Source organism: Aquarana catesbeiana, linkage group LG09, assembly GCF_042186555.1.
Source record: "Aquarana catesbeiana isolate 2022-GZ linkage group LG09, ASM4218655v1, whole genome shotgun sequence".
Taxonomy (NCBI): Eukaryota; Metazoa; Chordata; class Amphibia; order Anura; family Ranidae; genus Aquarana; species Aquarana catesbeiana.
In genome coordinates, this window is record NC_133332.1 from 292337957 (window position 1) to 292362621 (window position 24665).

General features: G+C 43.9%; 1 protein-coding gene across 1 annotated transcript; it reads left to right on the forward strand.

Moving 5' to 3' along the window:
• Positions 1-248: 248 nt before the first annotated feature.
• On the forward strand, positions 249-22735 carry SWI5 (SWI5 homologous recombination repair protein; the record flags this gene model as incomplete). The annotated part of the gene is made up of 5 exons (XM_073600983.1): positions 249-397; positions 2187-2235; positions 11101-11222; positions 17968-18062; positions 22408-22735. Coding segments are annotated over 5 exons (480 nt in total), but the record flags the coding sequence as incomplete, so codon positions are not given.
• Between the last annotated feature and the right edge of the window lie 1930 nt (positions 22736-24665).

Consider the following 24665-nt stretch of genomic DNA (forward strand, 5'->3'; position numbering starts at 1 on the left):
CCCACTTTAAACAAAACGAAAGTTTTGTATTTAATTACACTTTATTTATTGTATCAGAGGCTATAAGATCACAGAGGGTATACACCAGCACTGTCTACACAAGTACTGGCAGTGAGCACATCAAACATCCTGACAGAGGCCAGGCCTGATCACGTGGGCCGGCGAGTCATGTGACCGGTCAGCTGACAGAGCCGTGCACATTCTCCCAGAGGCTGCCAGTGATCGGAGGATGATGTGTGCTATCATGGTGCTCCACGTTTGATCAGAGCAGTGTGTGGCCCCAAAGCTGCAGACTGGAGTCTCCCCGGAGCACAGGGGCCCCTAAGAGGGAGGATTCTGCGGTGACTCCCAGACAGACCAGCTTCCTCACCCCCAGACCTAGGGGCAGTCTCCGCAGGTGTGATGGGGAGGAGGACTGTAATACAATGGTGGATCCTTGGGAATATCAGACATAGGGGGGTGATCACTTCTCTAGAACCTGACTTGATCTTTATGTATAGTTTTATATATGTGTGCATATATAGTTGCAAGCTGGTTCACACCACAAGGCACAGAAAATGCATGCAGGTTTATGCTGTATGTATTGTTGATACTGAACTTCAGTGGTAGAGCAGGGGTGTCAAACTGGTGGCCATCCAGCTGGAGTGAAACTACAAGTCCCATCATTCCTCTCCCTGTGGGAGTCATGCTCCCACTGTCAGCCTTGCAATGCCTCATGGGGCTTGTAGATCTGCAACAGCCGGAGGGCTGCCAGTTTGACACCTGTGCTGTAGAGGCTCTTTCCCCCTCCTCTTGTTATTATTACATATGAGTAGATGTGCTCCATGGCCGGTGCACAGCCTTTGGGGTTGTCTGGGTGCATCTGTGCACACGCAGGGGTTTTTATTCCATGTACGTGCAAAGACTGGGAAGGATTTAGGCTTCTCTGGTAGCAGTCTTTGTAGGTGACAGCCAGGGAATCCGGGCACAGACATAGATGTGCCACAGGGCTCTCCCTGGATTCAAGTCCTTTGGCACACATGCGGAGGGCGCCGTGGGAACATCTTGCCTTGGTGAGAAAAGCAGAAGTGCAGCTTTGCAGCACAAATAAAGTACACTGTAAAAATAATAATAATGTCCATATGTAAGAGAGGGAGGAGGCAGGGCAGCACAAGATGACATTTAGGGTAAAGGTCCACTTTAAAGTATCACTACAAGCATTTATTTTATTTTGAATAGAGTAAGGGAGGGTTATACCCCTGTCAGTTATTTTTCCCATCTGTGCCCCCTTGTGGCGATACCCCTTCACTTCCTGTCCCATAGCCAAAACAGGAAGTGAGAGAAAATCCCTCCACAGTGAGGAAATTCAGGGTGTCCAAATAACTAGTGTCCCCACTGAAAGATTTCCCCTCTATTAGTGTTCTGGTGACAACCCAAACTTTGAGATTTTCTTTTACTTTCACGGTAATCAAGAGGCTGAATCTCCCTTCAGGGAATGAGATAAAACATCCTGTTCATCCTCCACAGTCCTGTGGCTTTCCTTCCCACCAGTTCCAGTTGTGATGACTTAAGTCACCTTTTCAGCGCTCCTCTTGCTGCCATCGTCATGTACAATGCAGGATCATTGGTCATGGCTGATCCTACATTGTGAGTGATGACATAGGGTGCACACTCACGTTCTTGCATTCCTGTTTTGGAGAGAAGGGGAACAGACTGCCACCAGATTTTGCAGGACCCTGGGTAAAAATATAGACTAAATGATTTATAGACCCTTCAGCCCCTTTGGGGGGGGGCATCAATTTTAATGAATTTGTTCTGTCTGGAGTAAGGCTGGTCATACATAATGCGATTTTCCCCTATCAACACAGTCATTGTTGATAGGGGACTCCATCCCGCAGAGCTATTATGTTCTCCCGGCAGGGGGCGCGCAAAGCTATAGCCCCTGGCAATTGCATGTAAAGATCGGGCATGTTGGTTGTACCAAAGTCAATCAATGGATCGACTTTGGGACAACCATCCTGCCCATAGATGGTTCGAATCTCAGCCAGTCCCTGCTGAACCCGCCAAGATTCGAACAATCTATGGCTGGCTTACAATAGCCAGGAGGGGAAGCCTTAACACTTTTTTTTTTTTTTCAGTACGTTTGGAAAAACAATGTATTCAACTGTCACGTGACACTTATCACATTATATCTGTTTTTCGTCTAGGACACCTCTGGGTAATCGAAAAAATGTAAATTCTGTGTTTAAGTCGCCGGTAAGTTCTAAATTAGACTGACATATAAATATTTTTTATAATTCTCTTCATATATTGATACTCCAGATCCAGTTTTTTTTACTTAGTGGGAATTGTGATCAATCCTATGTATAGGCTATCCGATGGGGATTTGAGATTAATTTTTGGGGGTTTTTTAAATGGGTCTCCTCAAACAAGTACGTTCAGTGACATCGGTTTGGGACGCTACTGAGATCATTCAGAATTCATTGACGGGTGCAGTTGACTCCTATTACCTGCTTCAAGCATGTTTGGTTTTCTTATAAAATTGTACTGGAGCGCAAAACCCATTTGAAGCAAGCAAACGCCAGTTGACACCAGCCCTTAAGATGATCATAGTTTTCATTTAAAGGATATAGATTCCTTTCAAAGCGTAACTAGACTTTTTTCCAGGTGTGGGGGGGAACATGTGACACGCCCCCTGCCTTTCCACGGTGCAGCATTTGGGGCATGAATGGCCAGTCACAAGGCTTCGGCACTGTCACATCGGACTGGGGTGTTATGTCATGGAGCGTACAATTATCAGTAATATTGGGTTACATTGTTTGTGGATTGAAGTGGTGGAGGAGAGGAGATATAAGTAAGTGTAAGAATGGGGGGAGAATTCCTTCTTTCAAATTTTTTTTTAATGTTGGTTTACTTTGACCCTTTTGCTGCCACCCTCGTTTGTCATTATGTCATGCATTGGTGGCAGCAAAAGGGTTTTACACATAGCTGTCAGCTTTCTGTGAGCCTTGGAAATGTGTTGTCCCCCCCCCCCCCCCGCGATCTGTGCTTCATTAGCTTCAATAGAAGATAGATGAGACATCCAGGGTCCAAAAGGCCCCCCGATGTCTCATTGAAGAGAACCTGTCACAAAAAGTTTGTCACGTAGGCGACTTTTCTTCCCCCTATCTGATATAAAGTTTTAGGGAAAAAAGTGTAAAAAAAATAGCTACACCCAAGCACTGAGAAACACCCCCTCACCAGAAAGAAACGCCCCCACGTATGTGCACACACACATGTTGCATACTACCCGCACGCTCTGGAGTGAAAAAAATAATTTTAGGGCCACTGCTCACAATTAAGTGATGGCCTATACATGCATCTATCTAAGGAAAGTATAGGGTACTGAAGTTCATTGTTTTGTGGGTGCACAAGATAAAACGATAATTCTCCCGCACTACAAGACTCTGGTCCGGCCGCACCTAGAGTATGCTGTCCAGTTCTGGGCACCAGTCCTCAGGAAGGATGTACTGGAAATGGAGCGAGTACAAAGAAGAGCAACTAAGCTAATAAAGGGTCTGGAGGATCTTAGTTATGAGGAAAGGTTGCGAGCACTGAACTTATTCTCTCTGGAGAAGAGACGCTTGAGAGGGGATATGATTTTAATTTACAAATACCGTACTGGTGACCCCACAATAGGGATAAAACTTTTTTGCGGAAGGGAGTATAACAAGACTCATGGCCACTCACTAATATTAGAAGAAAAGAGGTTTAACCTTAAACTACGTAGAGGGTTCTATACTGTAGGAGCGGCAAGGACGTGGAATTCCCTTCCACAGGTGGTGGTTTCAGCGGGGGTCATCGATAGTTTAAAAAACTATTAGATAAGCACCTGAACGACTGCAACATACAGGGATATACAATGTAATACTGACATATAATTACACACATTTGATGGACTTGTCTTTTTTTTTTTTTTTTCAACCTCACCTACTATGTAACTATGTAACATAAATTAGACTCTTGGCATGTTGGGTATCTATTTACTTCATCTTTTATATTTTACCCAAAAATTGGGTAACATATTGTGTTTGTGTGACCTAAAATAAACTTTAGTTTAACCACTTGCCGACCGCCTAACGTATATATACGTCGGCAGAATGGCACGGGCAGGCAGAATCACGTACCTGTACGTGATCTGCCTCCCGCGGGCGGGGGGTCCGATCGGACCCCCCCCCCGGTGCCAGCGGCGGTCGGCATTTGACTGGGAGCGTCGGGAGGCGAGGGGGAGACCATCCGATCGTGGCCCCCCCCCTCGCGATCGCTCCCAGCCAATCGGAATCCTCCCCTGCCTGTGTGTAGTTTCACACAGGCAGAGGATGTGATGTCATCTCTCCTCGGCTCGGCAGTTTCCGTCCAGCGCCGAGGAGAGAAGACATGTAAGTGCACAACACACACAAACACACACACACAGTAGAACATGCCAGGCATACTTTACACCCCCGATTTCCCCCCCCCCCCCCCCCCCCCCCCGTCACAAACTGACAGCAAGCAGTATTTTTTTTTTTTTTTTTCTGATTACTGCATGGTGTCAGTTTGTGACAGTTACAGTGTTAGGGCAGTGAATATTACCCCCCTTTAGGTCTAGGGTACCCCCCTAACCCCCCCTAATAAAGTTTTAACCCCTTGATCACCCCCTGTCACCAGTGTCACTAAGCGATCATTTTTCTGATCGCTGTATTAGTGTCGCTGGTGACGCTAGTTAGGAACGTAAATATTTAGGTTCGCCGTCAGCGTTTTATAGTGACAGGGACCCCCATATACTACCTAATAAATGTTTTAACCCCTTGATTGCCCCCTAGTTAACCCTTTCACCACTGATCACCGTATAACCGTTACGGGTGACGCTGGTTAGTTCGTTTATTTTTTATAGTGTCAGGGGACCCGCCGTTTATTACCTAATAAAGGTTTAGCCCCCTGATCGCCCCGGCGGTGATATGCGTCGCCCCAGGCAGCGTCAGATTAGCGCCAGTACCGCTAACACCCACGCATGCAGCATACACCTCCCTTAGTGGTATAGTATCTGTACGGATCAATATCTGATCCGATCAGATCTATACTAGTGTCCCCAGCAGTTTAGGGTTCCCAAAAACGCAGTGTTAGCGGGATCAGCCCAGATACCCGCTAGCACCTGCGTTCTTCCCCTCCGCCCGGCCCAGCCCAAGTGCAGTATCGATCGATCACTGTCACTTACAAAACACTAAACGCATAACTGCAGCGTTCGCAGAGTCAGGCGTGATCCCTGTGATCGCTAACAGTTTTCTTGGTAGCGTTTTGGTGAACTGGCAAGCACCAGCCCCAGGCAGCGTCAGGTTAGCGCCAGTACCGCTAACACCCACGCACGCACCGTACACCTCCCTTAGTGGTATAGTATCTGAACGCATCAATATCTGATCCGATCAGATCTATACTAGCGTCCCCAGCAGTTTAGGGTTCCCACAAACGCAGTGTTAGCGGGATCAGCCCAGATACCTGCTAGCACCTGCGTTTTGCCCCTCCGCCCGGCCCAGCCCACCCAAGTGCAGTATCGATCGATCACTGTCACTTACAAAACACTAAACGCATAACTGCAGCGTTCGCAGAGTCAGGCCTGATCCCTGCGATCGCTAACAGTTTTTTTGGTAGCGTTTTGGTGAACTGGCAAGCACCAGCGGCCTAGTACACCCCGGTCGTAGTCAAACCAGCACTGCAGTAACACTTGGTGACGTGGCGAGTCCCATAAGTGCAGTTCAAGCTGGTGAGGTGGCAAGCACAAGTAGTGTCCCGCTGCCACCAAGAAGACAAACACAGGCCCGTCGTGCCCATAATGCCCTTCCTGCTGCATTCGCCAATCCTAATTGGGAACCCACCACTTCTGCAGCGCCCGTACTTCCCCCATTCACATCCCCAACCAAATGCAGTCGGCTGCATGAGAGGCATTTTCTTTATGTCCTCCCGAGTACCCCTACCCAACGAACCCCCCCAAAAAAGATGTTGTGTCTGCAGCAAGCGTGGATATAGACGTGACACCCGCTATTATTGTCCCTCCTGTCCTGACAATCCTGGTCTTTGCATTGGTGAATGTTTTGAACACTACCATTCACTAGTTGTGTATTAGCGTAGGGTACAGCACTGCACAGACTAGGCACACTTTCACAGGGTCTCCCAAGATGCCATCGCATTTTGAGAGACCCGAACCTGGAACCGGTTACAGTTATAAAAGTTAGTTACAAAAAAAAGTGTAAAAAAAAAAAAACACAAACAAAAATATAAAATAAAAAAAAAATAGTTGTTTTATTGTTCTCTCTCTCTATTCTCTCTCTATTGTTCTGCTCTTTTTTACTGTATTCTATTCTGCAATGTTTTATTGTTATTATGTTTTATCATGTTTGCTTTTCAGATATGCAATTTTTTATACCTTACCGTTTACTGTGCTTTATTGTTAACAATTTTTTTGTCTTCAGGTACGCCATTCACGACTTTGAGTGGTTATACCAGAATGATGCCTGTAGGTTTAGGTATCATCTTGGTATCATTCTTTTCAGCCAGCGATTGGCTTTCATGTAAAAGCAATCCTAGCAGCTAATTAGCCTCTAGACTGCTTTTAAAAGCAGTGGGAGGGAATGCCCCCCCCCCCAACGTCTTCCGTGTTTTTCTCTGGCTCTCCTGTCTCAACAGGGAACCTGAGAATGCAGCCTGTGATTCAGCCAGCTGACCATAGAGCTGATCAGAGACCAGAGTGGCTCCAAACATCTCTATGGCCTAAGAAACCGGAAGCTACGAGCATTTTATGACTTAGATTTCGCCGGATGTAAACAGCGCCATTGGGAAATTGGGAAAGCATTTTATCACACCGATCTTGGTGTGGTCAGATGCTTTGAGGGCAGAGGAGAAATCTAGGGTCTAATAGACCCCAATTTTTGCAAAAAAGAGTACCTGTCACTACCTATTGCTATCATAGGGGATATTTACATTCCCTGAGATAACAATAAAAATGATTTAAAAAAAAAAAAAAATGAAAGGAACAGTTTAAAAATAAGATAAAAAAATAATAATAATAAAGAAAAAAAAAAAAAAAAAAAAGCACCCCTGTCCCCCCTGCTCTCGCGCTAAGGCGAACGCAAGCGTCGGTCTGGCGTCAAATGTAAACAGCAATTGCACCATGCATGTGAGGTATCACCGCGAACGTCAGATCGAGGGCAGTAATTTTAGCAGTAGACCTCCTCTGTAAATCTAAAGTGGTAACCTGTAAAGGCTTTTAAAAATGTATTTAGTTTGTCGCCACTGCACGTTTGTGCGCAATTTTAAAGCATGTCATGTTTGGTATCCATGTACTCGGCCTAAGATCATCTTTTTTATTTCATCAAACATTTGGGCAATATAGTGTGTTTTAGTGCATTAAAATTTAAAAAAGTGTGTTTTTTCCCCAAAAAATGCGTTTGAAAAATCGCTGCGCAAATACTGTGTGAAAAAAAAAAATGAAACACCCACCATTTTAATCTGTAGGGCATTTGCTTTAAAAAAATATATAATGTTTGGGGGTTCAAAGTAATTTGCTTGCAAAAAAAAAATAATTTTTTCATGTAAACAAAAAGTGTCAGAAAGGGCTTTATCTTCAAGTGGTTAGAAGAGTGGGTGATGTGTGACATAAGCTTCTAAATGTTGTGCATAAAATGCCAGGACAGTTCAAAACCCCCCCAAATGACCCCATTTTGGAAAGTAGACACCCCAAGCTATTTGCTGAGAGGCATGTCGAGTCCATGGAATATTTTATATTGTGACACAAGTTGTGGGAAAGAGACAATTTTTTATTTTTTTTATTTTTTTTTGCGCAAAGTTGTCACTAAATGATATATTGCTCAAACATGCCATGGGAATATGTGAAATTACACCCCAAAATACATTCTGTTGCTTCTCCTGAGTACGGGGATACCACATGTGTGAGACTTTTTGGCAGCCTAGCCGCGTACGGGACCCCGAAAACCAAGCACCGCCTTCAGGCTTTCTAAGGCCGTAAATTTTTGATTTCACTCTTCACTGCCTATCACAGTCTCGGAGGCCATGGAATGCCCAGGTGGCAAAAAACCCCCCCAAATGACCCCATTTTGGAAAGTAGACACCCCAAGCTATTTGATGAGAGGTATGGTGAGTATTTTGCAGACCTCACTTTTTGTCACAAAGTTTTGAAAATTGAAAAAAGAAAAAAAAATTTTTTTTTCTCGTCTTTCTTTATTTTCAAAAACAAATGAGAGCTGCAAAATACTCACCATGCCTCTCAGCAAATAGCTTGGGGTGTCTACTTTCCAAAATGGGGTCATTTGGGGGGGTTTTATGCCATCTGGGCATTTTATGGCCTTCAAAACTGTGATAGGTAGTGAGGAGTAAAATCAAAAATGTACGCCCTTAGAAATCCTGAAGGCAGTGATTGGTTTTCGGGGGCCCCGTACGCGGCTAGGCTCCCAAAAAGTCCCACACATGTGGTATCCCCGTACTCAGGAGAAGCAGCTAAATGTATTTTGGGGTGCAATTCCACATATGCCCATGGCCTGTGTGAGCAATATATCATTTAGTGACAACTTTTTGTAATTTTTTTTTTTTTTGTCATTATTCAATCACTTGGGACAAAAAAAATGAATATTCAATGGGCTCAACATGCCTCTCAGCAAATTCCTTGGGGTGTCTACTTTCCAAAATGGGGTCATTTGTGGGGGTTTTGTACTGCCCTGCCATTTTAGCACCTCAAGAAACGACATAGGCAGTCATAAATTAAAGGCTGTGTAAATTCCAGAAAATGTACCCTAGTTTGTAGGCGCTATAACTTTTGCGCAAACCAATAAATATACACTTATTGACATTTTTTCTACCAAAGACATGTGGCCGAATACATTTTGGCCTAAATGTATGACTAAAATTGAGTTTATTGGATTTTTTTTAGAACAAAAAGTAGAAAATATCATTTTTTTTCAAAATTTTCGGTCTTTTTCCGTGTATAGCGCAAAAAATAAAAACGGCAGAGGTGATCAAATACCATCAAAAGAAAGCTCTATTTGTGGGAAGAAAAGGACGCAAATTTCGTTTGGGTACAGCATTGCATGACCGCGCAATTAGCAGTTAAAGCGACGCAGTGCCGAATTGTAAAAAGTGCTCTGTCAGGAAGGGGGTAAAACCTTCCGGGGCTGAAGTGGTTAAAAAAAAATACCAAAAATGTCTCTCTATCCTTCAGTCAGTTTTATGGCACTTCCAATAGACATTCTCTAGCTGCTCTTTTGTCTAGTCTCACTTTTGAACTATTCCATAGTGCTGAATGCACCATGGCTGCCATATCAGTGGTTACATGGTTACAGTGTAGCATGACTGCGCAATTGTCATTCAAAGTGTGACAGCGCTGAAAGCTGAAAATTGGCCTGGGCAGTTAGGGGGTGAAAGTGCCTTGTAGGTAAGTGGTTAACCATTCCCTGATATTCAGATAGATGCCAGAGCAGTCTTCCTCAACTGTTACCCCAGAGGAACCCTTAAAGTAGTTTCCAGGTCTCAGAGAACCCCCGCTTAAACCAACTCATTGGGGGTCGGTGGGAAAAAATGTCCCTTTTTACAGTGGTAGTTTGACTGCCACACTTACAGGCTGCTAAAAAGATCTCTGATGCCATGCCGCTGGCCGTGGTGCTGGACCCTTGGCTATGGAGGCATCATATCATCAAGGAACTCCTAGCAACCTCCAAAGGAACCCTAGAATACCATGGAACCCTGGATGAGAATGGCTGCACTAGAGGGTGACTTTACATTTCTATATATATATATATATATATATATATATATATATATATATATATATATATATATATATATATATATATATTATATATAAAGGATGAAATACGCTCATGAAAAGATTACCTAAAATGACAGTCACTGGAACAACATTACTTCAGGCAGAAGTTCCATTAATGCAAAGCTAGGGATGTATCGTAACATGGAGTGGCACCGTGGATACACCAAAAATATACCTGTGCCGCGTCCTACAAATACGTATTCAAAAAGCGAGCAGGGGGGACTTTTGGACTTTTTAGGCACAACTACAAAGATATTCTATAAAAAAAAGTTATTTTATTCAATTACAAAAGTACATAACAACAAAATTTGATTAAAAACCACAAATCATGTACATATATATTAGAGCGATAGCTATACAACACCATCTAGGTACATAATTCCTCGAACATCAGGATAACCATCCCAAGTAACAGTCAGTCCGAGGAGATGGCTAGATAGCAAGTCCGCAATCGATTAATTCATGTCATGTAGGTATTCTTGAGCATCGAATACCTACATGACATGAATTAATCGATTGCGGACTTGCTATCTAGCCATCTCCTCGGACTGACTGTTACTTGGGATGGTTATCCTGATGTTCGAGGAATTATGTACCTAGATGGTGTTGTATAGCTATCGCTCTAATATATATGTACATGATTTGTGGTTTTTAATCAAATTTTGTTGTTATGTACTTTTGTAATTGAATAAAATAACTTTTTTTTATAGAATATCTTTGTAGTTGTGCCTAAAAAGTCCAAAAGTCCACCCTGCTCGCTTTTTGAAGAAGTTCCATTAAAGTGGTAGTAAGCTCTGTACTGCCACTTGTACCCTCTGGTAAGCCTATAATAAAGTCTACCTGTAGGTGCTATGAATATCTCCTAAACTTGCACTGCGTGGCAGTGAAGCCGGAGACCGCAGACCCAGAAGGAAGACCAGGGGAGGATGTCAGTCGTCTCAGTGGCGACATCGCGGCCTGGGAATTTGTTCTAAGTTAAGTTTCTCATAATGTGCTCGTATGCAGTGCATACTAGCACATTTATGACATTGCCTTGCAGGAGTTTTACAACCGCTTTAATAAAGTAAACAATATGTATTTAGTGAGCATGCACTAAAACTTGGATGTGTTGGCTATAGCAGTTAATGTTTGTTTTATCTTTTTTTATTCTATCCTAAAGTCTCTCCACCTAAAAGCTGATTGGTTTCTATAGACAAGACTTCTATTGTCACCCGGATTATATAAAAGCTTCTTTTTTTTGTTCTGTACTATTCCTCTGTCTTGTATTCCAACAGGTTCAGCAACCTAATATCAGCCAATCACCTGGAGGCGATGAAGACACTTTGGGAAAGGCCATCTCAGAACTTAAGGAAAAAGAGGCCTCTCTGGATAAAGAAATGGCACAGCTCCAGGCAGAGTATGTTTGTATACAAATCTGCATTACTCTTTGTATTTTATTGGTGATACTTTTAACCCCTGCCTGCCCTTCCCCCATGTCCCTTTAAATTGGTCTTTAAAATGGTTGTAAACTCTCACATATACCCAGTGAAGTGACTGGGCTCAGGTGATACAGAGATGAAACAAATCCTCTTAAATAGGTTGTACCTGTTTATCTGCAGTCTTCTTTTATCTACATCCTTTAAAGTGCAGAATTTATAAAGCTTGTCTGAGCAGCTAGAAAAAAAAGGGGCAGAGAGCTGACATTACACACTGCAGAGCTCAGTGAGGAGAGCTCTGATAGCTGATTGGATGGAATGGACACACCCCCTTGCACAGAGCTGAGGCTGTCAATCAGCTGTAGCTCCCTCCCCTGTCACCATTATTCTCTTGGTGTCAGGAAACCTCAGAAGTGAATTATGCTGATAGCAGAGGAGCGACGCAGCAGACAGAAATGACACTTTTGCTTTGGATTGAGACAAGTACACACTATATAGGGATATGCTTTGTGCATATTTCATGTTTGAGGTTTACAATCACTTAAAATCCGGGAGGGGAGGGGGTATAAAGGACTGCCTGATCACATGACCATTTTTTTTTAAGTTCCTAGCCTGACCTGCACTTCAGTGCAATACACTGAATGGGGGATATAGATCCTGGAGCAGAGACCCTAAAATTGGTATAGGTTCACACTGCGATTGGCTGTCATAGTAATGTGCTGGAGCCCTAATCTTTACTAGAGACCTGTAGCTATCTAGAACCGCTCACCATGCTCAGAGCACGCTCTCAGCACAGAAACCTCAGTCGCCCATGAAAGCATATGTGCGGTGTGTGGACATTAAAGCCCACCCTCTTTGGTGCCACACATATACATTACGTGGACGACAATAAGGATAAGTGTATCTGTAGCCCAAACTTTTTCTTTCTTTTGTATAGTCTGTGGAATTGTTAGAACCTCTGCCAGTTTGTGCTTCTGCTGGGAAGATTTGCCCTCACTATATTTGCCCAGTTGACCATTGTCTCCAGACAGAATGTGATGGCAAATCCTGACTTTACCAGCTGTCACCAGAACAGGAGATGGGGAGTGATCTTGGGGACACTTGTTCCAGTGACAACTGTCTAAGAGGGGAATTTTATTTGTTTCCTTTTTCAGCTTTGGAACAGGAAGTGAAGGTAAATCCCCCTCATCAAGACAGACCGCAAAATAAAACATTGTGACTGTGAATGTAACCATTCCTTTCTATACCCAAAATTAAAGGCGTTATCTTTAGATATGCTTTAAAGTGGTATTAAAACCAAAACTAAAAAATGAATATATTGCAGTTTACCAATCTTTAGATGTGGTGGCTGCTTTATTTTTCTTTTCTTGGGCTTTTTTTTAAATTCTGTTTTCACCTGGTGACCTGACCAGTAACACCCCTCCTATATTAGACTCGATTCTATGCACGTTGCTTTTCAGTGTTTTTTTGCTGTGCTTTCTGCGTTTTTTTTACCATGATTTGCGTTTTTTGCATTTTCTGGCAAATTTGTTGTTGAACAGATTAACCAGTCAAGGACCAGCCGCCGCGGGGGGCGTGGTCTGGAGCTACATGGAGTAGGACGTGCAGAGTGAGAGCTCCGCTCGAGACGAATCCTCTATACCGATCCTTGGGGCTATTTTCCCCTGCATACAGCCGCCAGAAAGCTACCGATCAGCCTGTGCCGTCATGTCTCCCACTAAACGGTCCGGTGCCATTGCCAAGCTGGACAAATATCGCCATGAGGAGCGGGATCCGTGGGGAGGAAGGTGGCGCTGACCCGCTCCCTGAGGAGGAAGACCGGACCTCCGGAGACATGGCCAGAGTGCTGGAGGCCATCGCCCTGTGCCAATCCACCCTCACTTCCAGGATTGAGGAGGTGAAGGTCGACATCTCCTTGATCAGGCAAGACATACACAAATTAAGAGAGCGGGTGTCCGAGACCGAGCGCCGGGTCGGCCACGTGGAGGAAGGCCTACACCCACTCCAAGTCACCACTGAACAATTGCAATACCAGCTGAATGCAGTCCTTTCCAAGCAAGACGACATGGAGAATCGCCTTCGGAGGTGCAATCTGCGTTTCGTGGGGCTCCCTGAGCGGTCCGAGGGTGCTGACCCCCCCACATACCTAGAAAACCTTTTTATCAAGACATACGGCAGAGAGGCCTTCTCCTCCACATTCGTTGTGGAACGAGCGCACCTCCTTGCTGAAAAGCCCCCCCCCCCCCCCCCCCCCCCGTGAGTGCGCCGCCGCGTACTTTCATTGCAAAGTTCTTGAACTTCGCAATGAATCCTCAGGCTCACCCGGGAAAGAGGCAACATCCCCATGGGCAACGTGACCGTAGCGGTGTTCCCGGACTTCTCGGCAGAGGTCCAGAAGAAGAGAGCGAGATTCACAGATGTGAAAAGGCAACTCCGCGTGCAACACCTGCCATATGCGATGCTCTTCCCGGCGAGGCTCTGCGTGACGAGTGACGGCAAGGTGCACTTCTTCGAAAATCCACAGGCCGCTCTCACCTGGCTTGAACAACGCCAAGCGGCCGGCCCATCCCGCACCTAACTATGTAGCTCAGAACACGGACGCCATGCACGGCAATGAACGCCACACATCCTCCAGGATCTGGACCCTTGCCGACAATCCGGGAACCGTGAGTTAGACGTGCTCTATGTGTATTTTGCTGCCCCCCTTTTTGCCCTCACCCTGCACAGTGGCTCTGCACCTGTTTTACATCCCCTGCATCTCCTTGGCACAACACTGCCTATCCCCCACAATCTGTTTAAGCTAAGAATCTTGGGCGGCCTGCCTGCACTTGTTTCCCCCCAGGACTGGAAACTTCCCCTGCACCATTGTACGCTCTCCAGTTTGACCGCCTCACTGACCTAGCAGGTCACCCCAAGACAATGGCATCTTTGCCACCCTTGTTTGCCACCTCACCGAAGGACCAGCCGCCACAGTTGTACTGCAGCAGGTTGCTCTACTGGGCGAATTGCCGTCGTTGTCCATCAGCCCCTTTAAGACCACTAGGGGGTGCATGCCTGAGGTACGAAGCCAATGCGCGTGGCCAGCAGCCGCTATGTCCGCCACCCACCGATCGCTCCAGAGAGACACAGAAGGGGGATCTGTCAATGTAAACAGACAGATCCCCGTTCTGTCAGGGGAGGATAGCCAGATCTGGTGTTCCTAGTGATTAGGAATAGCGATCTGTCTCCTCCAGTCACTACACTCCCCCCACAGTTAGAAACACCCCTCTAGGGAGCACTTAACCCCTTGATCGCCCCCCTAGTGTTAACCCCTTCCCTTCCAGTGACATTTATACAGTAATCAGTGGCTATTTTTAGCACTTATTGCTGTATAAATGTCAATGGTCCCAAAAAAGTGTCCAACCTGTCCGCCGCAATGTCGAAGTCCCGCTAAAAATCACTGATCACTGCCATTACAAGTAAAAGGGGAAAAAAAAAAAATATTATATTAATAATAAAAATGCCACTAGAGCTATATCTTTTATGCAAATCAATCAATATACACTTATTGTGATATTTATTTATTTTTTTACCAAAAATATGTAGAAGAATACATATTGTAAAAAGAAAAGAATTGCGCTAGGTGCAAAAAATATAAATATTAGTGAAAATGACAAAAAATTCATTTTTGAAAAAATATCCTGCAGCTGGACACTATAACCCCAACATAAGGGCACAAAGAATAAAAAATGAAAATATAAGTGCAGCGCTAGATGGGTGCTGCAAATAATGAAATAGTGTAAAATAGCAATAAGTGCAATTATGCTAATAAAGTGCAGGTGATAATTGAACGTCCATTAGGGCAAAGAAAACATGAAAATTTGTGTAAAAAAATATATAGTTCGTGAGTGATGATATCCATATGGAAAATATCCAATAAGCGATTTTGGATTTAAACTTTTTTTCCACCAGTGCTGCCCTGGGAGTAAAAAGTGGAGGCTTACCAGAAAGCCTGTGACCGCCCTTATTCAGGGGGGTCAAAACAGGCTTAGTAGATCAATCAGGAAACACAGGAACACTTTTAGGATCTCTTAATCTTCGCTCCAAGATAGCCGGTCAGCATGAGTGAAAAGCACCTAAACGGTGCGTTCCCAGGAGACCATCCCTCCAGAATATGCCTGTACCACAGCAGGTTTTTGAAGTTCTTGCCGGTTTACAGGGTCCAGAAAGGTCTCAAGAGCTCAGCAAAGTCTCAGTAACAAACAGCACACAGCTCTTTCTCACAAGTGTGTTCTGTGAACTTCAAAAACCTGCTGTGGTACAGGCATATTCTGGAGGGGTGGTTTCCTGGGAATGCGCCGTTTAGGTGCTTTTTACTCATGCTGACCGGTAGGGGTGCAGCGGATGGTCACCGATCCGTCATCCGAACGGTTCAGCATGTTCGGATCGGCACACATGCGCTCCACAGAGCGCGCCGCCGCCTCGGCCTTAGGAAAGGCCGTGGCTTCGGCCTAGCTCCGGAGCAGCGGCCATCTTGGTACACCCGGCGGCCGTTTACCACGTGATCGCTCCGTCAAATGACGGAGCGATCACTTGTAAACAAACCGGCGTCATGTTATGACGCCGGTTCCTCTATCCTCTGTGTATTGATCTGTACAGTGGAGGGGAGAGATCAGATTGCAGCAGTGCCAATGCCCTGCCAATGCCCTGCCAATACCCTGCCAATACTCTGCTAATATATTATTACAGTGGGGGAGATTGCGCATATTACAGTGGGGGAGATGACGTGGACATTACAGAGGGGGAGATTTTTTTTTTGTTGATCCGAAAATGATCCGAACCGTGAGTTTTTTTGATCCGTTGCACCCCTACTGACCGGCTATCTTGGAGCGAAGCTTAAGAGATCCTAAAAGTGTTCCTGTGTTTCCTGATTGATCTACTAAGCCTGTTTTGACCCCCCTGAATAAGGGCGGTCGCAGGCTTTTTGGTAAGCCTCCACTTTTTACTCTCAGGTGATGGGCAGCACTGGTGGGAAAAAAAGTTTAAATCCAAAATCGCTTATTGGATATTTTCCATATGGATATCATCACTCACGAACTATATTTTTTTTTTTACACAAATTTTCATGTTTTCTTTGCCCTAATGGACGTTCAATTATCACTTGCACTTTATTAGCATAATTGCACTTATTGTTATCATTGTATTTGATTAGCACTATTGCACTTATTGCTATTATACACTATTTCATTATTTGTGGCACCCATCTAGCGCTGCACTTATATTTTCAAGAATACATATTGGCCTAAACTGATAAAGAATTTTGTTTTTACATATTTTTTTGTTGGATAATAATTATAGCAAAAAGTAAAAAATATTGTTTTTTTCATTTTTTTCAAAATTGTCGCTCTTTTTTTGTTTATAGCGCAAAAAATAAAAACCTCAGAATTGATGAAATACCACCAAAAAATTGCTCTATTCATGGGAAAAAAAAGGACGTAAATTGCCAGTTAAAGTGACACAGTGCCGTATCACAAAAAATGGCCTGGTCATTAAGGAGGAAAATCCTTCTGGTCCCTAAGTGGTTAAAAAAAAAAAAAAAAGTAAATCGTGGTAAAAACACACAACATGCTTTTCTGCAGCTTCTCCATTGACGTCTATTGAACCAAAAATGCAAACAAAAAGCAGTTTTTGCATTTAAAAAAAGCCCATGACCATTTCCAAATACGCAGAGGCACAAAATGCATTGATGTGAAGATGTTCCATTGGAACCCATGTTAAAAGAAAAAAAAAAAAGTACTGCATTTCTGCTAAAAGCATGTAAAAAGGCATTGGTGTCAATGGAGCCTTAGAGAGCCCCCACGCTGGATGGAGGAGCACAGGGCACCTTTGGACAGCTGCATTGTCAGTCTTGGGGGAGAGGAGTTCTAGATGTACTAGCAGATTCAAATACACTAACAAAATGAAGTCAAACTCCAGCTCACACATTTTTATGCAGTTCTAGCAAACATTAAAGGGGTTGTAAAGGTAAAAATTTTTTCACCTTAATGCATTCTATGCATTAAGGTGAAAAAACTTTTGACAATACCGCCGCCCCCAGCCCCCCCGTTTTACTTACCTGACGCCTCGAATCTCCGCTGCTCGTTCTCATCATCTCCATTGCAGCTCAGCCTGGTCGCTGATTGGCTGCAGTGGATGGATTGAAAGCAGCGCAGCCATTGGCTCGCGCTGCTGTCAATCACATCCGATGACGCGGCGCGCCGGGGGGCTGTATCACGGGAGCGCGCCCGCAAGCACTCGCCACCATGCGAGGGAGCTCGCATTAAGGTGGTTAATGCTTGCGGGGAGGAGCTGAAACAGCCGCCGAGGGACCCCAGAAGACCAGGTTCGGGGCCACTCTGTGCAGAACGAACTGCACAGTGAAGGTAAGTATAACATGTTTGTTATTTTTAAAAAAAAAAAATTTACCTTTACAACCTCTTTAATTTTTTCCCTTTTGGGATAAAGGTTTTACATAAAAACTAAATAAAAGCAGATCACTGTAAGCACCCCTGTTGGTGTTAAATGGTTTGTCTCAACTACTTCTGCAAGAGAGCTTGTTCTTTTGGAAAATAGACTTACTGGCTGCATCACCAGGTGAAAATAAAGGAAAGAAAGCCAAAAAAAGAAAACTAATGTGACCATGACATCTAAGAACTGGTAAGCTGCTTCAGAAAGCATTTTTTTTTTAATTATATTTATTGCTTGCAGAGGCTACAGTCTAGCAGAATTGGACAAGCATATCTCTCTCCTTCATGAATACAATGAGTTAAAAGATACCGGACAGATGTTATTAGGCCACGTAGGTAAGCATTTTATTGTGAGAAGTTTAAAAACGTTATAAGATTGGCTACTGCTTGTGATGGGTTACACTGCTTACTACGACTACAGACAAACCGCTTGGGTACAAAGCTGAAACTACTCTAGTGCACAGAGTAAAACCGGGTACACACCGCTAGTTTTGTTGTGTTAAACAAAAAAAACCAAAAAACTGACCGCTCCGGTTGGAGCCGCTGTACTAACAATCCAATGTTGGTACAGCAATCTCCCCCTTTCCCGGAGGGTCGGCCCCCCCCTTCCCCGCCAGAACACTCCGGTAAGCGTTCTCAGCCATTGGCTGAGAGCGCTGATTAGGAGCCGGTCGGCTGTTGATTTTCTAGCATGGGCTGCCATACACACAGGCCGAATGTCGGCCAACATCTGGCCCGTGTGTACTAGGCTTAAGGCGACAACACATATGTCAGCCAGTTCTGCTGACTTAAACGGTATTGCCATTTTTGCTGCCAAATTGGGATACTTTATAATTGTTACCTTCACATAGCATAACTTAAAAAAAAAAAATGTAAAAATTGCAGCTTATCTTTTTAGGTGCTCTATTCTGGACCCTCCAGCTTGAAAAAATCCTGGCTAGTTTTCTTTGTTTTATAATATGAACACTCATTGTCCTAACAAGGGATTAAAGGTGTAGAGGCTGGGGTCCTCGTATTGTATGTTAATGAGGACAAACTTGGGACAGGCTCACTCTTTGCGCAAAAAAAATTTGCACTCAGCCATGACCCAAATCTGTTTGGCAGAAAGCAGTGCGGATCGCATGGGTCTGACCACCCATGTGATCCGATTCCAGTGCAGACCATTTTGGTGCGAATGCGATGCGATTTCAGGCTGAATTTGCATTGCACAGACCTTGCATGTGATGTGCACAGCAATGTGGTTCGAATCACGTGATGTATGGCATCGCATTATTATGAACCCAGCCTGAAATATAAAATATATTACTGCCCCACCTTTTGCTTGCCCTCCAAAATACAATAACACCACTACATTGCCCACACTTACCCTTTTTATACATTTTTCTCGTTTTTTTTTTTTTTTTCTGCGCACACAGCCTACATGTATTTTCTCTTTGTTCTGGAAGGAGCTCTGAGAACAAGTAGTTAAAACGTTAGCTGGTTATCGTTACTGTTTTCAGGAGTCTTTCATATTAAGGTTTACCCTCCTTCATGACCAGGCCATTTTTTTTGTGATACGGCACAGCTTTACTCTAACTGACAATTGCGCGGTCGTGCGACGCTGTACACAAATAAAATTGATGTCCTTTTTTTTACCACAAAGAGCTTTCTTTTGGTGGTATTTGGTCACCACTCTGGTTTTTATTTTTTGCGCTATAAACAAAAAAAGAGCAACAATTTTGAAAAAAAAAAAAACAATATTTTACTTTCTGCTATAAAAAACATCCAATTAAAAAAATGTAAAAAAAAAAGATCTAATTTCTTCATCAATTTAGGCTAAAATGTATTGTATTTTGGTACATATTTTTGGTTAAAAAAAAAATCCCAATAAGCGTATATTGATTGGTTTGCGCAAAATTTATAGTGTCTACAAACTATGGGATATATTTGTGTTATTTTTATTATTTTTTTACTAGTAATGGCTGTGATCAGCGACTTATAGCGGACACTTTTTTGGGGACCAGTGACACTAATACAGTGAGCAGTGCAAAAAAAAAAATATGCACTCACTGTATTGATACTGGCAGGGAAGGGGTTAAAGTGGTTGTAAATCCTTGTGTTTTTTCACCTTTATGCATTAAGGTGAAAAAACACCAGGCAGTGACCAGCCCCCCCCCCCCCTCCCCCCTTTTACTTACCTGAGCCCTGGAACTTGACCTGGCGGGGACACGCCGTCTCTCTGCCCAGGGTTCTCGGCTCTTGATTGGATAGATTGATAGCAGCGTAGCCATTTTCTTTCACTGCTGTCAATCAAATCCAATGACGCGGGCGGGGGGGGGGGGGGGGGGGGGGCAGGGCCAAGTCATACATTCGGTGGCTATGGACGCCGAATGCTGGACTCAGGAGCGCGCCCGTAAGGTAACCCCCTCGGGCGCTTCTCCTAGGGGGTTATCTGATGTAGGGAGGAGCCACCGGGGGGGGGGGGGGACCCCAGAAGATGAGGTTCGGGGCCACTCTGTAAATCGAGCTGCACAGTTGAGGTAAGTATGATATGTTTATTTAAAAAAAAAAAAAAAAAAAACCCTTACAATCACTTTAACATCAGGGGCGATCAAAGGGTTAAATGTGTTCCTAGGGAGTGCTTGCTAACTGGGGGGGATGTGTTTTTCTGTGGGAAGGCAGAGATCCGTGTTCCTGCTTAGCGGAAACACAGATTCTCTACCCTCCCTACTAACAGAATGGTGATTTGCCTTGTTTACATCAGACCCGTTTCCAGGACCCGCTGATTGGCTCCCGCTGTGTTCAATCAGAGCAGGAGTGGGTCGCCGTCAGCGCGCCCCAAACCCGGTAGTGCAAAATCACATACCTGTTTGTGATTTTTGCACAGGGAAGCCGCCTTGCCACCGCATATGTACTGTATACGGTCAGCAAGCGGTTAAAATATCTTGCTAAATTTCCTTTTCTGCCTATCAGGGCTCCAGGCTTTACTAGCTGTTGTTGTTGTGCTCTCTGCCAGACACGGGAGATCACATGACTAGACCAGAACGGGCTGAAACTAGGTAAGTATACAGATATATTTCTTACACAGGTTAGTAAACATAGGTGTTAGGAGGGGGTGCGGAACAGTTTTAAGAGTAGTTAAGGTTGATCCCAGAAGTCTACCTTAAGCTGACTATGCATAGCTTGAGCTGCGGGTGGCCTTGTCAGCACCAGCTAGACAAACTTTGATTAGAAAATCAAAGGAGCCAGTTGAAAATTGTTGACTGATCAATATCACATGCGGTCACATCAAGTGCTGCAGCTGCCTGAATACAATAGCTGGTATGGGCTACACAGTGTGATTAGATTTCTCTCCTTCAGCCCACGCTTATTGCAAGGGCATGTTCTACCACTGTCACCATCAGGAAGCCGACAGCATGTTCACATTAAAGAGGGAGTCCACCTAAAAAATATATTAAAAGCCAGCAGCTACAAATACTCCAGCTGCTGACTTTTAGTAAATGGACACTTACCTGTTCCAGGGTCCAGCGATGCCGATGCTGATCACTCGCTCGACTCTCGCCAGCTGCCACCGCCATCCTAGGTGAGGGAATCAGGAAGTGAAGCATTGTGGGTTCACTTCCCGGTTCCCTACTGCGCATGTGTGACTCGCGCTGCGCGTCGTAACTGGTCCCTGCTATCTCCTGGGACCTGTGTGTTTCCCAGGAGACAGCGTGGGGGGGGACGGGAAGTGGCGTAGACTCTTAGACAAGTATCTGCACCCCCCTCCCCCCTGAAAGGTGCCAAATGTGATACCGGAGGGGGGGAGGGTTCCAAAAAACAGAAGTTCCATCCGCTTTAAGTCCTGCTACTTTTTTTTTTTTTTTTGCAATGCAATGCTGCATTGTGGTGTGCTATAACACAGGTGTGTTCCTGGAAAAATGTTGGGGTGCTATTTAAAGTTGATGGCACCGCAACACATGCGCGGTGTGCTACTGTGCATTTTAGTGCTTATTACTGCATTGATAATGTGAACGAGCCATTAGGGTGTCACATCTACTTAAAGTGTCACTAAACCTACTTTATAAAAAACTTTGAATAAATGGTGTATTACGTGCTGTTCATACTCCATCACTATGAGATTTGTTTTCTGTATTCTGCAAAAAACCTGGTTGATCCTGCTGCTCTCTATCTCCCCCTTCTGTTCATTTCACCAATTCAGCTAGAGATTTTTCAGAGCAGTGTTGGCAGCTCTGCACATGCTCAGTTTTCAGTGCTGAGCATTTCCTCCCTATCACATCTGAGTAGCTCACGTGACTAGTCACACATGTGGGCGTATACACAGTGGTAAATGAGAACCCCCTTCCTCCATGCCCACTAACCAGCTAAAAACCATGGGGGGGGGGGCGGGGTATTACATGTAGATTGATAGAGGCTTCACCCCCCCCCCCCCCCTTATTCTAAGAATGGAGGGGTGTGACACAACCTGTGACTGCCAGAAATCTGCCCATGTTAGTGCCAAAATATAATAAAGATTTTATTTAAAATATATATTTGTATGACAATGTAAAATAATTACAGTGCCGTCATCCACATGCAGAAATAGAAAGGACAATATAAATCAAATGTGTATTTAGTATCCGTTTTAGGTACATGGGTGGTTATATGCATGGTACAGTGACGGTTCATGATATCCGTTTATTTTTTTTTTCCCTGTGAACAGCTATTCTGCGTGGTATAACCACCAAAGACCTGTATTCAGAGTTTGGCTTGGACTTGGAAGACTGAAAAGAACCCCGGGATTTTCAATTTCCACTCTGCTGCCCATTGTGGATTTCATGAAAAAAAGAGACTTTCAAGTTTTCTACCTCCACTCTGTTTGAAGACAAGGTGTTTGTTTCTGATGTGTTTTAAAAAGAAGATGCTGCTGGACCCGGTTCAAATCTACAATGCTTTATTTGTTGTATAAAAGTTTTTTTTTTTCTTTATTTCAATTTGAAATCCTGTAACTGCTTGATAAAAATACAACCATTTCTGGTCCTTGCAGCAAAGTGATGAGAATCCAGCTGGTATTCCTACCAACTCCTTGCATTGAGGTGTGTTGGGTCAAAGGTCTGTGTCATGAATTATGGTACATTGACCTGCATTTTTCTTAGTGTAATAATTTAAAACCTCTATGAACACACTATGAAATGTCTATAACTGATTGTGAAGATGTGAAAACCTATGGCCCTAAGAACCTTTGGTGTTGTGACCACCCAATATATTTTAAATCCATGTCAACCTGGAAACCATCCTTGCTAGGTTAGGCTAGTTGCCAGTGATGATCAAAGCTAGGTTCTTTGCCATACATACACATGCATTTCTATGGCTATCTGTGGTTCAGAGCCCTTTAAGGAACATTGAAGCCAATGCTAGTTCGTCTGGGCGCAGAGCATGTTTGAACTTAACACAGCCTACAGATGTTTTGGGGAATTTAGGAGTTAAAAGAACGTGAAGGAAAATATTTCTTGGGTTGGGTTTAGAAGGCCTTTTTTTTTATTTTTTGCTGTCTTATATTGGGGAGGTTACCATTGATATACAAAGCCTATAGCATTAGGGTGTGCACCCCAGAGCACAAACACACATGTGTGTGCTGTATATCAGCAGAGCACTGGATGGTGTCAGTCGTTTTTTTTTTTTTATTATTATTATTTTTTACAATTTTACTTTTCACTTTTTTTTTTTTTTTTTTTTTTTTTTTTTTACAATTTACAATTTTAATTCTTTTTTGATTATATATTTCTCCCCTTTTTTTTTTTTTAAATGTATTTTTTAGAAGCCCCGTTTATGGGGCTTTGGTGAAATATCAAGGGGTCTAAACAGACCCCTGATATCTCACTTTTCTCACTTTTGAGACAGCAAAAGAAACTGAGGACTGAGATTCCCCAGTCCCTTTCTCTGCAGCCTGCAGTAAACCTAGTTTACTATGCATCAGTTAAGAACGAAGACAGGAGTGATCAGTACTGATCACTCACTGTGTTTATTCAGAAAAGGAAGGGGCCGTTTAATTTAATATTTGCCAGCCCCTTCCCCACTCCTGTGAAGAGAGGAGGGAAAAAGGCAGCAGTGCAGAGGGAAGAGAGGAAGTAGGGGGAATCGGCACCGCACAGGATGTTTAGGGTGTGCCCGCCTATGGGTGTTACCATTTACTTCCAGTACTAGAGAAGCAAAAGCTTTTAGTTTTTATTTGCTACCCATGTTCAAGTATTCTTCGTTTGGCCCCACTATCCCACAAGTCCTGTCATTTGGTGCTACCTATTGGCATTACTGCTTTTTTTCCCCCAGTCTATCACACTAAGGAGAGGCAGAAATTCAGTGAATAGTTAGCTGCCATCCAGCTGTGGCTGTAACATTTCAAATAATTATTTGGCTTTGTTTTCTACATCAGCGCCTCCTGTGGTGGTCAGTGTAAATGCAGCCTGTAGTTATAGAAGTCGGAGAACGTACCCTCAAGCATCTCAGTCTACAGCACTGTAAAGACAGAGGAAATAGGAAGGGCTGTACACCACCCAGAGCATCACTTCCTACCCAAATTTAAATTCTTAAAAGGGTATTGAGTGCTAAAAATTCATGCAATTCAATAAATATGCACATGCAAACCCATCTCTACCCTTAAAAAGAGACTATGTTGTCCACCCACCTACACACCCTTTCATATATCTGACTACCTAGAGTCCTACCCTTACTGTACTGCAATTATTTCATATAGAGTAAGCATAGTCTTCCAGCATTGCACATTCAAGAGCCACGGAAAGGCATGAATAAAGCTGATTATAGCTGTCTCTGACCATCTGTTTCCAAGGTACTATGTACACTATTCCTAGTCAAAGGAAATACAAGTTGGTTGGCGGTCTTTAACTTAAATCAGTGTAAAGCATCAAAGTTGTCTTGCTGAGTTGATCCAGCATACATAGGGTAGTGATTGGTTAAATCACCCAT